Source organism: Callospermophilus lateralis, chromosome 13, assembly GCF_048772815.1.
Source record: "Callospermophilus lateralis isolate mCalLat2 chromosome 13, mCalLat2.hap1, whole genome shotgun sequence".
Lineage (NCBI taxonomy): Eukaryota > Metazoa > Chordata > Mammalia > Rodentia > Sciuridae > Callospermophilus > Callospermophilus lateralis.
Window position 1 is genome coordinate 61,653,036 of NC_135317.1, and position 17,195 is coordinate 61,670,230.

At 39.6% G+C, this 17,195-nt stretch overlaps 1 protein-coding gene across 1 annotated transcript in view; it reads right to left on the bottom strand.

Annotated features, from left to right (window-relative positions):
* Positions 1-15,319, bottom strand: part of Mia3 (MIA SH3 domain ER export factor 3) — a 50,706-nt gene extending 35,387 nt beyond the window's left edge. Inside the window, exons 1-6 of the mRNA XM_077110707.1 lie at positions 15,171-15,319; positions 12,209-12,342; positions 9,221-9,307; positions 4,548-7,359; positions 2,760-2,963; positions 223-368 (exon numbers count right to left, since the gene is read on the bottom strand). Of these exons, the coding sequence (XP_076966822.1) occupies positions 223-368; positions 2,760-2,963; positions 4,548-7,359; positions 9,221-9,307; positions 12,209-12,342; positions 15,171-15,303 (3,516 nt within the window). The 5' untranslated portion in view covers positions 15,304-15,319. The remainder of the gene's footprint in view (positions 1-222; positions 369-2,759; positions 2,964-4,547; positions 7,360-9,220; positions 9,308-12,208; positions 12,343-15,170) is intronic.
* Positions 15,320-17,195: the final 1,876 nt, after the last annotated feature.

The window sequence follows — 17,195 nt, forward strand, 5'->3', positions numbered from 1 at the left end:
TGTACAAATGTCCAGCCTTGGTAGACAGCAAATCTTCCTCATATGCTAAACTAAGTAGCCATTAAGCCACACCCCTATGGCTTTTGTTTTAGGAGCTATCTACTCAAAGGGTCAGGAGTCATTTTCATAAAGACATTTTAAGTTCTTCACTTCATGACCAGAAGCCACTTAAAAACTAATAAATAATCAGCATTCTAATTGAAGAAACTATGTCAAACTTACCATCTTAGTGAAATTAAGCAAGAATGAATATAACAAGAAAAACATGTTGTCCAAAAGGGTGGCATCTGCTGGCTCTTCCACCTTTCTCCCTGGTTGGTTTTCTGTATCAGCAGCATCAACAGGAGTACCTTCTGTTATAAGTAGCTCTAAAATTGAAAGGGGAAATGGCTATTTTATTTTATGCTATAGAACAAGAATTGTCTCTCTTCAGTTTCAATATTCATCGAGTGTTTCACTAAATATATGAGTCACAGTGCCTGGAATATGTGGCTCTCCTAAAGACAATTAACACAGAGAAGAAAACTTCAAAATCCTAATTAGAGCTGTCAGACCCTTCAATTATAAAATGAACAATCTCCAGTCTACTCTCCACTACTTCCATGACCATACAACTGCTATCAGAACAATATTTACTCAAGGAAAATTTTTAAAACCAGAGATATATAGACAGGGTCACATTCAACAAACATGGATTTAGTGCTGGTGAAACTTTGTGTTAAAAATTTTAGGAAAGCTGAAAGAGAGGCAGCTTGGTTTGCAGATTTACAGGTGGAATGAGCCAAGGCTTAGCACAGCATCTGGCACCTGGCAGAGATACTCAACAACTATTTATTGAGTGGACAGATGACAGCTATTTAAAAAGAACACAGTAATACCAAGAGAGACTAAAGGGAATTGAGTACAGACCTGCATTGAGGCTCTGTGAATGAGGTAGAATTCCAGTTAGACCTGAGAGCTTGTAGGGGTGGAATTTCAGTATGAGTTACATGAGCCTGGGGTATGTTAGATTAAACAGCTAGGAGTCCAACATGCAGTTATTAAGAAGTTGGACCAGTTGGGCTGGGGATGTGGCTCAAGCGGTAGTGCGCTCGTCTGGCTGTGCGGCCAGGGTTCGATCCTCAGCACCACATACAAAAAAAAAAAAAAGATGTTGTGTCCGCCGATAACTAAAAAATATTAAAACTCACTCACTCCCTCCCTCTCTCTCTCTCTCTCTCTCTCCCTCTCAAAAAAAAAAAAAAAAAAGGAAGTTGGACTAGTTGCCTCTAAGGTCTTTCTCAACCCTGAGATTCCATTCACTACTATTTTTTTAAGCTTTTGCCTAATTAAAAAAATTTTTTTTTTAGTTTTTGATGGACCTTTATTTTATTTATTTGTATGCAGTGCTGAGAATCAAACCCAGTGCCTCACATGTTAGACAAGCACTCTACCACTGAGCTACAACCCCAGGCCCTCCATTCACTATTGGTCTATGAATTTGACTGCTGGTGAAGTCTGCCCCATTGGCTCAGCATCTCAGCACCTGAGACACATTAAATGACATTTGGGAAGATTTTACCTATAAAGGTGATTGACATCATTTTGTGGTGGAACCTAAAAGGCCAGGGAAATAATTCATTCTTAATTTTGTAAGCCAAGTTTTCCCTAATCTTGAAAGTTTTGGAGCATGAAAATAACAAATCTTAATGGTGCGTGATTCATTTTCAGAACCTTATGGAGTTAAAGACAATTCAGAAGTCAGTAGTGTTCATATATGGATGAAATGTCTTCTGGAAAATGGGAGAACTGATATGTTATTCCTTCTCAAATTAACTGAATCCCCCCTGCTATGAGTTCTCCTACACTCTGAGTGTGCAGATGCCGGGGGGGGGGGGGGGGGGGGGCGGTCAGGATCAGTGCTGCCAAGCCCTGCACTGGTGCAGGATAATGCTATAGCTATGCTTACAGACCAGAACCTTTAAAAACACAAAATACAGTAATTATGGTTTCACAGCACCATACTGGATGGATAAAATAAAATAATTAGTCATCATCTAATTTACTGATAAAATGAGAGTGAGCAACACAAAAGTAGAATGCTGTTGATGCCATTATTGGGGATTTTTTTGAAAAATTGTTTCTCATCTCCCACTGGATACTGTGCACTATGATGAAGTATTCATAAGTGTCAGTCTAAAAGAATTGCAGTTCTGTACTGTTTCCTGTAAGTATATAGTATAAAGATCTGGACCATTGACTGCATTTGAAAAAGTTTAATTACCATGTCCAGAAAGCAAGTCAAAATAGGACTTGAGCTATATTACATTCCATTTAGAAGAAAAGGGAAAAAACACAGAATTTATGAGACTATGAACAGTGATTCTCAAGCTAACTTGTACCAGGCCAGACTTTCCTGGAAGGCCTGCTAAACACAGATTGTGGGTCCCACCCCCCAGAGTTTCTGGTGCTATTGGTCTGGTTGAAAATTACAGTTTTAGAGCATAAGGCCTTTGAAGAATAATATTTTAGTTGTAAATGGTTTACACAAGCTAGTCATAGCTAAACATTTGCTTTTAGGTGAGTTACAGTCTCTGGCCTATTTTTGATTTCTAGTCATCTTTATTCTTGATTTTCTCTCACTTAAGAGATTTTTTTTTTGAACTCACATGTACCTATATCACTTTCTGCTCTATTTTGTACCTTTGGCAACAAATATCCTTGAAAGCCTTCATTATGATAATGCCTCTACTTTGTAGAGAAAAATTGGCAAGCTTTACCTGGGCCTACTTTCTCAGTATTTGGGATCTGAGACACTTCTGAGACACCCATGTCCTCAGTCACAGGTTGACTCAAGAGGCTGGGCTCTTCAGGATGGTTCACATTAAAATGATGACTCAGGAGGCGAGGCTCTTCATCAAGATCTCTATTAAGATCATTTGTGTTCTCTTTAGGAAAATCATCTTCATGGGGTGGCTGCATCTCTACAGGGGAGAAGAATGCATTGAGCCAGCTGGATGACACTATCTACCCCCACTTAAGCCCAATGATCAGCACTCCCCCTCAGCACACAGCTCCAGATACCTCAACACTGCCCTCCATGTTCTGGCATGCGCCCATGAGAACAACTGGGCAAGGATACGAGAAGGTTAATTGTTTTCATCCCATTTAAAGGATGACTGAACTATACAGTCAAATTTATAAAGAAGCCTTTAATCCAAAGTATTTCATAAACAAATACATTTATGATAGAGGCTTCAATAACTTACCTTCCCTTGGCAAACCAACATACACCCACATGAATAAATGTGCAGAAGAGAATTCTGGTCCAGAACAAAAATGTGAAATGTCTATTCTGCTCAGAAATAACAGGAACTCTTTCATCTACAAGTGTGCTGGTCTCACCGAGCCAGTATAGAGAAGGGAATTCCATAAGTCTAGCTTGCTAATGTGTCTTTCAAATATGTTCAAAGTAACCTAGGAGCCAAATGGTGAACCTATCTCCTTCCTGAGCTCAGGACATAGACCAATAGGATCCAGAGCAAAGATTATCTCTTTACAGCTTCATATTCTACCCTGAAAATTCACTTGTACTTTGCATTCTTATCCAAAATATATCTGCTTTGATTAAATGTACAACTGTTTTCTTCCCCAAATTATCAGGTAAAATTAGCATTCTTGGGAAGTAAATTTTCCAATGGCTTTATGTCCTTCTGGAATTCTTATCATATACTCTCAGTTGAAATATTTCATTTTGACAAACAATGGATAGAGATGATCAAATATGAAACCAGGAAACAGAAAGCTTTTATCAGGATATTGGCTCATTGTCAGTTTGACAAATATTGAAAGGCTTCTATGTGTCAAGCACTACATTATAAGACTTGTCATCCTGGTTCTATCCTTGATTAATATGAATGCAAGGACCTTAGAACCCAGTGGAGTAAAACCAGAATAAGTGACCTCTCCCCCAAGAGACTGGAAATAGCATGGTATCCACAAAAGATAAATGCTGGGGAGGGGAATTCAGGCAAGCTATCCATTAAAAGTTATTCTAGGGCTAGGGTTGAGTGACAGAGCACTTGCCTAGTGCAGGTGAGGCACTGGGTTCGATCCTCAGCACCACATAAAAAGAGATTAAATTCTAAAAAAAAAAAAAAAAAAAGTTATGCTAGTCACTCCACACCCACATGATCTAGTACAGATATTTTATGATTAAGAAATTATGTTTAATAAAGCCCTTTTATAATTTTAACATAAAATCTGTACTGTTAACAGGTCTACTTTTGTGCATTAGTTTCTCATTTATATCTTTCTCTTTAGCTTTTTATAAAATTTCTCTTTGAACATGCTAACCAATCCCAACTGTCCTAAAAGAAAAAAAGAATAAGCAAAGTCCTTTCATGCTCTAGCCCAAAAGAATGAATAAAGGAACATATGGGGCTCCTGAGTCAGCCTTCTTTCTCCTTTAGGCACATGGAAACTGAACAGAACTTTACAATAATACACAAAAACACCTGGATGGAACAACTCCTTTTCTCCAGCTCAAGCCACAGGCAGGTATTTACCTTCAGCTTTAGCCCAGATTTCCTCTAGAGGAGGCGCTGTTATCAATGGAGCAGTCTCCTCCACTGTGGAGTGCTTGTACCTCACAAAATAGATCAAGTCTTGGATATCATCAAGCACTGCAGCCTCTTCAAATATGTTACTTTCCTTTATTCCTATGTCTCTAATATCATTCACACGATTATCAAGCATTTGCTCTGCTACGCTCAAAATGTGTGACTCAGAGGCACGGAAGACCTTATCTAGAACTTTTTCCAAGTTATAGGGCAGGCTCTCCTGCTGTGCCGACTTCAGCTTTAATGACATTTCCTGCAACATGGCTTCCAGTTCTTGGACATCAAAGTACTTCAGGAAGCGTTGCAAGGACTTTTGTTCTGTAAAGAAGCTGCGGATTATGGGCAAGTCTTCCTCCTGATCGCTAAGCTCTGGCTTTAGGGCTATATGTGGACTCTGTGGGAATATATCATCTTCAAGGTCTGCAGAAGCAGGACCCTGGCTTTCTGCATCCGTGATATGCCCTATGTCCTCAAGGTCCTCTTTTGAGATTTCTTTTCCAGTAGCCTTTTCTGTAGACCCTAAAGTGTTCAGATGTTCCTTAGGGTTGTCTTTTTCAAGATCGTCAGAATCTTTATCCTGAAATACTTCACTTATCCCTGAAGTCTGAGTGTTTTCCTCATCACTTCCGTCAAAGAGTCCCTGGGCTTCCTCATCTGCCAGAGGACTTTCCTCCTTTCCCATTTCCATATCACCTCGCTCCTTGTCCATCATGTCTACCCTTTTGGCTGTGGTTTCACTTTTCTTAAAAATCTCCCAAATTATACTCATTTCTTGTTTGTTTTCTTTGGTTTCTAGATCAGGATTGATAGTCTCTAAAATTGCTTTCTCAAGAACATGCTGGTTAACATTCTGAATCCCAGAATGTTTTTCTTTTGACTGTTTTGCACTTACAGCATTTTCATCCTCCAGTAGCTCTTCAGGGGGATAATAATCCTCCTCTACTGCTGCTGGCCTTTCGGTATGGAGACCCGGAACTTCTACCTCGTCAGTTTGCTCTGTTTTTTTAATTTCCTGTGTCCCCTGTGTTGCCTTATGCTGAATCAATTCTTCAGCCAAGGACTGCTCTTTACCCTCGTCCTTGGAAAGCCCTATCTTCTCATTTACTTGACTAACTGTAACAATCACATCTCTTTCTTGTTGCCAAGAAAGATTTTTTCTGGGACTGGGGACCTCTTCTTCCGGTTCTCTTAACAAACCAATTCCATCTGGGGAGGAGAATCCAGATTGATTTTCAGTTTTCAGAACTAGTCCCTCTTTAATTTCCTGAGGTTGATGCTCCACTGAGTCTATGTGCAGGGTTGGTGTATTTACTGAACCTGGCTCCCCCATTCCATCTTTGGATGCATCATTTTGATTATCTCCCAGGAATGTTGCAATACCCAAGGATTCTGGTGGTTTACTCTGTTCTTGGGTCATAAGACTCCCTACAGCTTTATGTAGAGATTTATTCTCTAAGCTATCTTCCAAAATCTTCTCTCCAGGTGAAGAGAGTTCTTCATTCACTTCTTTTGAGTCTTTTGAGATATGGATAACTGCTTCTTTTAGGTCATTCTCTTTGTTTTCAAAGGCTGATTTTAATGTGTCCTTGCCCTTTTCAACAGCTGGCAATGAGCTGAGCTTATTGCTTTGGGGAGAAGTATATGCAATCATCTCTTCTATCTTCTCATCCTCTAATTCTGAAACATCTTGCATCAGGTGCTTCTTAGGCTCCTGAACATCTGTCTCTTTTCCTTTAATATGAAGTTCGATGTCCACTTTTGGCTCTTCATCATTATCTGTCTTAGAGGTTTCCACAAAAAGACCATATTCTGCACTTTCAGGATAAATATAATCTGTTGCTGCTTGTGGTTTCTTCTGTTTTCTATCTGGAACTAAAGCTTCCTCATCTTCTTTTTCTTCTTCTGAATAAGAATTCCCCAAATCCATCATATCTGTTTTCTCGTCACCACCTGTGCCAATAAATAAAGTATCCTCCAAGGTTGTCAGTATATTTTTATCATCATCCTTGATGCCTGGGGGCAGAGTTACCTCAACCTTATCTTCTTCATTTGAATTCTGCTCTTCACCTATTGAATATTTCTCCACTCCAAACTCCACTGGGAATTTCATGTCATCTTCACTTATAAAGGTTAGTAACGGGAGCTCCCCAAAGCTTTCCTTATTCTCCTCTTCCTCCTTATCAAATGCATAATAATCAGCATCCAATTCCTCATCATCAAAATCATCTTCTAATGAAGTCACCAGTCTGGTTGTCTCATCATCAGACACAAGTGCATCAGCAGTAGAGCCAAATTTGGTTTTCAAGTCTAATGTCATTTCTTTTTTCAAAAGTTTATAAGCATCAGTCTTCTGTTCGTTTGAGACCTGAGAACTGTTGCTGGTTTTGTTGTTTTCACTTTCTGGCACTTTCAATTTATCTTGTAGTATTTCTTCAAAGGGTTCAAATGAAGTTTGTTCACCCTGAGTATTATCTGTTTGACTATCTGCATGAGGATGGTTCTTCTGAGCCAAAAATTGTTCCTCAAGATCCATAGTGTTTTCTGAGAATGCACTTTCAATTTGCTCTGAGTTTGCTACTACTGGTTTAGGTTCAGGTTCAACGTCCTGGGAGACTTCAGGAAATTGTTCCACTTTTTCTATAGCTTTCTCAGAATCTTCATTTGCAGAATCATACAATTCCAAAAATCCTAGAAGTTCTTCTACATTATAATTATCAAAATCATCTCTTCCACCATCAAAACAGACAAAATCTGTCTCCTGTAAGGAAAAGGAAAACATTAATTAGTGTGTCAATAACAAAGTGTCACAAAAGCAAACTCATCCACGCTCCCAAATTCAGGATTGGTTCTAAAGAATCTTTGGGGTCAACCAGATTACCCTCCTCCTCCAACCCCCATTGGCTAACTCCATCTATGGCTGAGTAAATCTGTCTTTTTCTAGACTACAGTGTTAGAAGGTCTATTCTTTCTTTCTTTCTTTTTTAACATGGGTCATATTCTTTAAAAAGCATAATGAGTAAAAATGGTGACAATTTGGTCTCCAACAGCCTGACTCTTGGGTCTCTCTCAATTTGCTCTGAGCATAAGTAGGGAAAGGCAAGGTATCACTTATAGGATCCTCTAGGCTCTTAATATCTACACCTATGTTTCAGGAATTTAACTCTTAATCATTTGCTCAGGAGAAGCTGGAAGATCCTGCAGCATTGAGAAAGATGAATCATTTTTAAAGTATCTTACTGAGATACAAGTACATTTGATGGAATAAAGAATGATATTAAGGAGGCTCCTCACATTTTTATTACCACAAGAACAAACTGAAAACAAGATTCAACAAGTTATACACCTTCCTCTTCATCAGGGTTTCACAGTCACTAAGATCTCTCTCAGGACTATCTATATATTTATCTAGTCTTCCTTCTTGCCACTAGTAAGCAAATTGACATATAAAAGGAGCCATAGTATGAATGGAAATTTTTTTAAAATTTTCCATCTCCTAATTAAATCTTCATAATATTCTGAGGGGGTTCTGGGGGTGGGGGAGGCAGTTCAATGTAGTAGGGATGAGTGATTTCCTCTCCCCACCACATGCATTTCTAAGCCATGAGGGATGCATGTAATGGGAAACATAATGAGAAGGCAGAGTTCAAAACAAATGAGTTCTCTGTAATCAGTGAACTGCTGTCACAGCTTAAATCCCAAGAACTAACTCTCTTTACCAACAATGAAGTCCAACAAGCAACAGAAGTGATTTTATGGCCCCTGAGATTATGAAGAAATTTTAGGAACAGCAACAACAAACAGGATGACTATCCATTCACCCCAACTAATCTAAGAACTATCCTAGCCTAGCAGCTTGCATATTCTACAGCCACTACAAAGAGCTGCCCAAAGATGTTTCAGTGTTGGTGGGCATCAATTACTACATAATTTAAAACTCTATAAAATAATCAGCTGAAGTGAGAATTCTAGAACACAAAATCCTTTCAGTCACAAAATCAATTTAAGTCAGAGCACAATACAGGAATGCTGTATAAAGGAAGCAGTTGGGGCCTTAAAAGATCTGAGACTGAACATCACCTGAAACGCTCAGGTCCCCTTTTCCAAATCTATAACATGACTATGATCCCATATATGACTAAGAATAAGAAAACCTTTGTAAGTACATATTTCTAGCCTAGTATAAAAGTTAGAGTTTATTAATTTAACCTAAATATACTTAAAATATCTAATAACTATCCAATGAGTAGTTTTCAAGTTGGAATACCTCCTTTTGCCTGTAAAATGAAATTATTTACCTCTTAAATTTAATAGCCAAGTACAAATATATTAAATTATTTATTTTTCACATATAAAACAGAAGAGAAAAGCCCTATAGTTGAGTAAACAGCCTTCTATAAGAATATCTGTTTCAATATATTAGAAAACACTCAGATTATAATATAATCACCCTTGAATGCCTTTCAAACTTTTTTTTTATAGGTAGTCTGATTTCAAATGAAAATCTGATACACAAATGTTATAAACACATTATAAAACTTTCAGAAGCAGTTAACTGAATATAACGGATGGATTTATAAGCCAGTTTACAATTGAGAACAAAAAAGAAATCCATAACTTACATCTGTTGGAATTTGTAGCTCTTCTTTAGTATATTCACGAACTACCTTGATGAAATCTTTTGGAAAATAGCCAAAAATACGGCCAACCTATAGTGCAAAAGAGACAAATATCAAATAAATTCTGTACAAGGAATATAAATAAGAGATTCTCAGAAGTGGCAGGAAATATACACATAATAGATAGGTATATGGTATAACCAAGAAAGAAAGTTGCTATAACAATTACACTGAGATTATTATTCCAAATAAAAATTAAGTACAGAACTGTTAAAACAACATTTCCAACCACTGAAGTTTTCTTTTTTACATTTAGCTTAATTCTCAACACAGAGCATATAAAGTTAAGACTTCTGAAGTAAATAAAAGATCTGTATAGGAGATTATTGTATATTATATGGTTAAAACTATATAAATCAAAGCTGGTTATAAATGCAATTCCAAATAACCTCTAGCAAGAATTTACCTGTACATTTTGTAGCATTGCTCATAAACCAATATTTATGTCTTTCTTAACCAATACACAACAGTCACGAAAATTAATAAGTAAGAACAATACAAAATCTCTAAAATGTATTACCACTATAGCAAATGTATTGATAGTATATGCTTTCCTAGCTTTTTCCAAATCTACTTTTACAAGTACTTGGGGAGAAAATAAAATTACAATATAATGCATACTAAACCACATATCAAGCTTCAGTTTCACCCAAAATAAATCCTCTGCAGAAAAGAACCCCATTTATTTTCAGCACCAACAGCTAAATTATATGAAGTTACATAAAGTGTACAAAAGGTATATAAAGTTCCCCTTGAGAAAGACACTCTTATTACTAACTACTGACTAAAAGGAACAGAAGATTCTTGCCAATAATTAAAGGAAACTGATAGGCAAATCAAATGCCCAAAAAAGAAAATTTAAAAAGGCATCTTATCACTAACTCTAAAATATCCCCATTCATGAATGTTCTTGTTATATCTAGAAACCATCTGAGAGCCAGTATTAGTGGTAGAATACTGCCATGAAGATTAGATAAGACGGAGCAATTAAAAGCTTCATCACTGGCAGATAAAGTCTGAGACTCTAGAAAACCAACAACATTGCAGAATGAAAACTAAAAACTCAAAAGGAGAATCATTTTGAAAACTAAAGAGTTTTTAATTTCCTAAGTATAACATTCATGACATGAGAGGTGAGTCTGAGGGGAAATACACTTTTCCCTTCTGATGAAAATTCTATTAAGGTTAAATTTGGAAAAGGGAAAAAAAACAGAGATGTATGGAGAAAGGAAACACATTTATCTCTTCTTAATCTGTGTCAATTGAGACCATAGATTATATAAAGCTCCATAATTACACACTGGGTGGTATCCCATTTCTTGTGATATGAAAAAAAAAAAAAATGATGCAGAATCACGGAGGCTCATGACTGGAAATAATTTTTATACCTAATTTTGCTTCCATACATCATCCCTGCCAAGGTGCTGCTGATTTGATTTGTGGGTGGGGAGCAAAGAACTGCCACAAGAGAACAAATTCTGCATAAGCTACTATCAGAACAAATGTACTTAAGTGCCACTGCCCTGAAAGAAAATATTCAAAAGGAAGATGGATTAGACAGGGGTCCTTTCCTAACTGAGTTTTTCACTTTATAGGGAGCTAAGATAAAACACAACCTGACTGAAGGCAAAGAAGACAAATGAATGCCACAGGAGCAATGCAAGCAAAGTGCCACCCAAACACTCATCAGTCGGCAAAGATCCTTTCTGGTCAGGTGCTGAAAGCAGGGCTCCTCAGGAAGACAGGATGAGTGCTGCCACCCAGAATGGCAAGAGTCCTAGGGATGAACATAATTAACAGGCTACAATGTGACAGGAGAAAATGTAAATCAAGCCCATTTATCCAAAAGCTCAAAGAAGGGGAGAAAGACGACTACTGTATGAAAAATGCCACTTAGGTACATGGAAAAACAGTTCCAAGTTTAAAGATTACCAATCCTATTTGGTATACTTGAAAGAAACAATAGATGGTTCTTTATATGGAGTACTGCAACTGGGACTCTGTCTAAATATAAAGTTTGTACCTAGAGGCACCATGTTTCAAGATCATTCCCTAAGAATCAGAAATGGCAACAAAATGAAACTAGTTTTCCCATAGGGATTACTCTTATTTTCTGTCTTATTTTCTGCTGTGTGGTATTTTATTTAGGGTGAGAACTTTCAGGGATGCAACCTGGAATGTCTCTAAACTGGAACATTCCGACAGTCACCAAAGACACTTGCTACTATTTTAAGTAAACAATCCACATATCACATTTTTTTAAATGAAAAGGACAATACTCATAAGTCTCTCAATGAGGTCACTCCTAGTGAATCTCCCCATTTAAAATATCAAAGCATGATATAAACAATGTCATGTCTTTCATCAGAAGATCCATACAACTGGCTGGAAGTAGAACCCCTGGGGGAACCTTCAGGCATAGATTATAGGAAAAGCAGGAAATGGATGACCCAGAAGTTGCAAAAAAGAAAAAAAAAAAAAAAGCACATAATGAACTTAATATTCTGCTTTTTTAGAGTAAAAACAGCACAAATGATTAGGTAAAATACACAAAAAAATCAACTTTAAATATGCATGCCTGAGTTACTATCTCAGACTTAATTTACAGGATTAACTCTAATGTCCATGAATCCTTCCCTTTTGAAGCAGTAAAGCTAAGAATTGTCAGGTTTTCACCATGACAACCTTTATGATGTGTAGAGCCTTCTGGAACTTGATGTGAGGGGTAGCAACCACAACCAGTTCAGTTCTGTTTCAGAAAGTCTACTGACTTTCTATGCTGTGCCAGGTCTAAGGCGTGTTAGGAGCACAGGGCCTGGCAGAGAGGTCAGGTTAACTCTACAAAGACCCCAAGAAATCAGTCATTTAAATCTACACTACTGAAAAACCCATCAAAAGTAAGAATATAACACCTGTCAAACTTTTACTTACACTTCCGGCCCAAAGTTCTGGTGATACCTCTGCCAGTTTATAGTAGACATATACAGGGTCACCTTTTTTAAAATTCACAAAACGACAATCTGGGCCTCTGAAATCTTCAAGAGCTTCACCTCGGTACATTAACACTGTATATGAACATTGAAAAAAGAAAAACAAACATTAGGACTTGATTTTTCACAATCCACATTGACCCATCAGGAAATATGAATCCCACTATGAACAAAAATCAAGTTTTTCCAGTACTCTCTGGAATCACTTTTAATTCACCTGCTCAAAGTATCTAAAATTCTTAAGAGATTTTATTGCTATAAAATACAATATTCCCTGCAATTAGACAAGGGAAAAGGAAGCTTCTCTATTTTTCTCTGTGCTGAGAAATACAAAGCAATGTGGCTACCACCAACCATGGCTGGTTTCAGTGAAACTCTTGGTTCTTGCAGGCCTCAATTTTTTTCTGTTTCATAATCATAAAAAGCTTCATTTTGCAAATATGTAAATCCAAGTGTAGACACAGACAGGCTTAAGTATGGCTTCATGCAGAGGTAATAGGGAAGAGGGAAGAATATCCAGGAACCCCCAAGGGGTTAATTAACTTGAACTAACCGCTAAAAGACATTACCTTTAAGTGGCTGCAAGTGCTACCATGCAGCCATAAACACTGTCAATTTCATTTGCAGCAGAGTTGCTATCTCTGTGTTCAGGATCCGGGTAAATTACCAGGAAATGTATTTTCTCTGAGCAAATATTGTTGACTATATCCAACATTAAGATTGTTTCAAAACATCCTCATTCGTATTTTTTTTTTTTAATAAACAAAATCAAAAGTGGGTATCCTATCTGACAAGGACCAAGTTTAACCATGAGAAAAGTTCAGGCAATACCTTCATGCTTAAAATGCAGGACTAGAATCACAATTGATCTAGAAACTGGTAGAAGCAACATTTTTCTTTTGGTTGACCAAATACACAGTTTCTGATTTAAGATGAAATGGACAATAGATGTATGTAAAAAAGCACAAAGAAGAAATGGAAATAACACTTTTTCTAAAAGCCAATTAGCAGTAAAATACACAAGAATGTGTGTTTTATAAAAATATATGTCTGAGGAACAAACACAGATTTGGAGAGGGTAACTTGTTTTTTTGAAGCTAAAATAGGACTATTTTCAGAACTGTCAGCATCCTAATTCATATATAATTAAGAGGCCAAGTTGAAGGTGAGAGACACTTTAAGGTGGGGAATTCTCATCACAAGTGGAAATGGCAATGTTTCTCTTGTTCCCCCTTAGGTCATAGAGGATTTACAAATCAGTAATATATTAGGTGACAACATAATGCATACTATGGAGCACCTATTTAGTTCTTTTTTTTTTTTTTTTTTTTTTTTGGAGCACTTATTTGGAAGGCACACAAGGACACCTGACATAAACACCTCACTACTTCCTACAACACAACACAGACCCACCTGTTGTGTTTGGTCACATCTGTTTGGACACAGGCCATTTCTCAAGTTATGTTACCCCACTGAACCTTACCAACACCAAGTCTTAGTACTGAGGAAGCATCAGTGATGAGATTGTCCAGGTAGCCCACGTAGGATAGCGCTTCATAGCAAAGAATAGCAAACATTCTACCATGCTGGAAGCCTGATTTTGTTCACCCAAAACTGAAAGGAAATATCATGGCAGCTGCTTTGCTTTTCTGAGTGTTTATTTACTCCAGCCTTAGGGTTACCTCTACGAACTGCTTAACATATATTGGAGACATCTTTTTTCTTTATTGGAGTGGAACAAACAATTCAAATTATAAAATTTGTTTTTGGTAACACCAATTTAGGCATAAAGAGCTCAATGGTAAACTTCTTGGCCTTTTTAGCATGAATATTTTAAAAATATGTACTGCTTACAATTTATGGACAACACGGTCATCAAGTTACAAGGTTACTAGAAACCGAGCGGGAGGCCATAAGAAGTATTCTGGGCCAGTAAATATATAGAGGAAAGAGGTTCCAACAACACTAGCGACTGAGTCTAAAACTGAATTGGCTTATAAAAATCTTGGAGTATTTATTATTGTTATTGCAACAAACCTCTTCATCTGAATCTGAATGGCTACATCCTCCCCACCGCCCACCTCCAATCCAGGACTGGGAAGCAATTCTGTCCGCTTCCTGCGCACAGAAGAGGCTGCAGTTCCCAGGTGGCCGGTGCAGATCCTTGGCCTCTTTCAAAAGCAAAAGATTACTGGCCCACCTGCTACCCTACCTCAAATATGAAGGGAGGCGTCTATGCACAGAAATGACAGGATTGAAGCAGAGTCCGGGCCGAGACCTCGGAACACATTGCGTGCCTGGACTCAGTGCTCTTCCCAAGCCTAAACTCTAGTCCCTGTTAAAAGGCAAAACCAGCCCAATCCCCAGTGCAGCAAAAGGACGAAGGGGCCAGCGAGCCTTTCCCAAGGAGCCCCACCATCAACCTGCCGCTGGGATTAGGGCCACCGAGCCCTGGAGAGCATCTGCCCTGATACCACACCGGCCCAGGTCCCTGTGGCGGGGGCAGAAAAGCGCTCTGCTACAGCGTGGGGAGCCCCGGGCGCACGGCGCGCAACCCCATCACCCACTGAGATCCTAGGCGAATCCTGGAAGGGAATAAACTGAGAGCTGTCCCTGGGGAATCGTGTTTCCCAACCCCAGCCTCAGTCAGTAGAGAAAAATAAAACGCTGGCAACAAGTGGGAGTCGAAGCCCCCCGCAACCCGAGCGGGCTGGCCGGGGCGCCGGCAGAGCCGGAGGGGACACACGCAGGGTCCCGAGGCTCTTGTCACTCCTGCGCCCCACCCGTCGTCCTGCGACCCCCTAGCCCAGCCCGCGGGGCTGGGGACCGGGGGATAGGAGCCCCATACAGCCCCGAAGAGCCACCGCGGAGACCCCGGGCCGCCCGCCCGCCTGCGCACTCACTGCTGCATTCGTCGTCTGCACAGAGTTTGTGCTTCGAGAAGCGCCGGCCGGTGCTCGGGTCCGGTTGGCCCAGCACTCGCCAGGTCGGACAGAGCACGAACAGCCAGAAGAGCAGCCCCGGTGCCGCAGCCATGTTGTGGTCACCTCGGGGAGCCGGTGACGCGGTGGAGTAGGCTGCGACGGGCGTCAGCGGGCGGCGCCGGAGGCGGGGCTCAGGGGGCGGGTGGGTAGTGAGGCGCGGAGGGGCGGCGCCCGGGAAGGCTTTAGCCTTTCCCGGGTGACACGTCAGCAGGGATATATGGGGGTCGATGCACTGACTCTACTGGGGAATGAACAGAGCTGGAGCTCCGTCCTTCTCTAGTCGAGACCTTCTCCTAGACTGAAGACCTTCTCCTCTAGTCGCTGCCGTGGCAACTAGGACTCTCTTTCTCGTCCAATCACCTGCCTTTGCTTCTGTGCCCTCACAAGCGACCCTCCGCGTGATTCCATTCGTCACCCACCCATCCCCCGCCACTCCGCCAACCGGTCCTTTCTGGCTTTCCTCAACATCTCATTTCTGGTCCATCCTGAACTAGCCTACTCCACTTCACCATCACTCCCATCCCCCATTCCTGGTCTGGTACCTCCTTTTCTGAACTACCAAATCCCACCCATGACTTGTCACAGCTAGTCTATGGTTCCAAGCTCCCTCCCCTTCAAACTCCTAGAGGTTCCTTGAAGCCCCACCCCAAGATCCCTCTGATTAGGAAAGGGGAAAGTGGGAAAGTGAATGGAACTGTGAGTGAGAGTGTAAACTGGAGACTATGGCCTGCTTTTTTTTAAGGGGGGGACAAGTGAGGGCAGAGAGATGGACAGTAGTCTTCGGGCTAAGATCTTGAGATTCTTATCTTTATCCATAAGGGAAGAAATCATTTAATTCAACAGCATATTTTTAACTTTCATTTTGTGCTACCATTCATGCCAGACGCTGGACAAAGCCCTAGCATGGTGTGGGAGTGGATGAAAATCAAAAGACAAGATATCTGGTCCTGGTCCGAAAAAGTCCACAACTTAGTGGGAACTAACTGACAAAACCGATTGTCAGAGAAGAAAGCTAGTAGCTAACATTTCTTGAACACTTTCTTTATGTCCAGTTGTTATTCTGAAGGTTTTATACATATCAATTCATTTAATCTTCATAACAATAGTACCTTAGAGTAGTAGTAGGTCCTATTCCAATCCTTATTTTAGAGTAAATTGAGGCAGTCACACATCCAGTGAGTAATGGAGCTAAGTTTCAAACCCAAGGAGTAGACTCCTTTTCATCACAACCTATCAACTAACAAGCAAATGTTGTACTTTCTGACAAGAGGAGCAAAATCTGATTTAAATCATAATATAGCTGAATTACTGATATGCAGTTAAGAGGGGGAAAGGCACAAGCTAGCCAGCCCAAGGAAGAGTGTCTGCAATGCTCCCATCCTTGGTGGAGCCATTCTCATTTGTCTGTGACCAAGGGCTTGTTACTATAGACTCTGCTAAAGTTATTCATCAACCTCCAACAATGAACCCATCAGTTGTTTCCCCAAATTAACTGAATCTCTAAAACTTAGAGAAAAGAATGTAGTCCACCATGTTCATAATGTTAAATAAAGAAAACGATGGAAAAAAGGTGTGCACAAACATTTGTCTACAGGGGCCATGAGAGGTCCCCGTTGGTCCAGTGTACTTCTGCGCTTTCTGGAGAACCAGTGGATCATAGAGAGAAACTGTCTATCTGAGTCATTCTTCATTTCTTTTCTACCATGTATTTATTATGTTATAAAATGTATCTAGTAGGCATCTCTAACAACATGTTGAAAACTGAACTCATTTTTCTCTCAAAATCTGCTCCTTTCAGTCTTCCCTAAGAATGACAATTTAATTCCCATTATCCAGGTGCTCAAAGCCCAAAACTTACAAACCATCTTTGATCTCTTTTCTCTCACATTCCAACTCCAGTCCATTAGACAATGTCTTTATTTTTATAATTTTATTGAGATATAG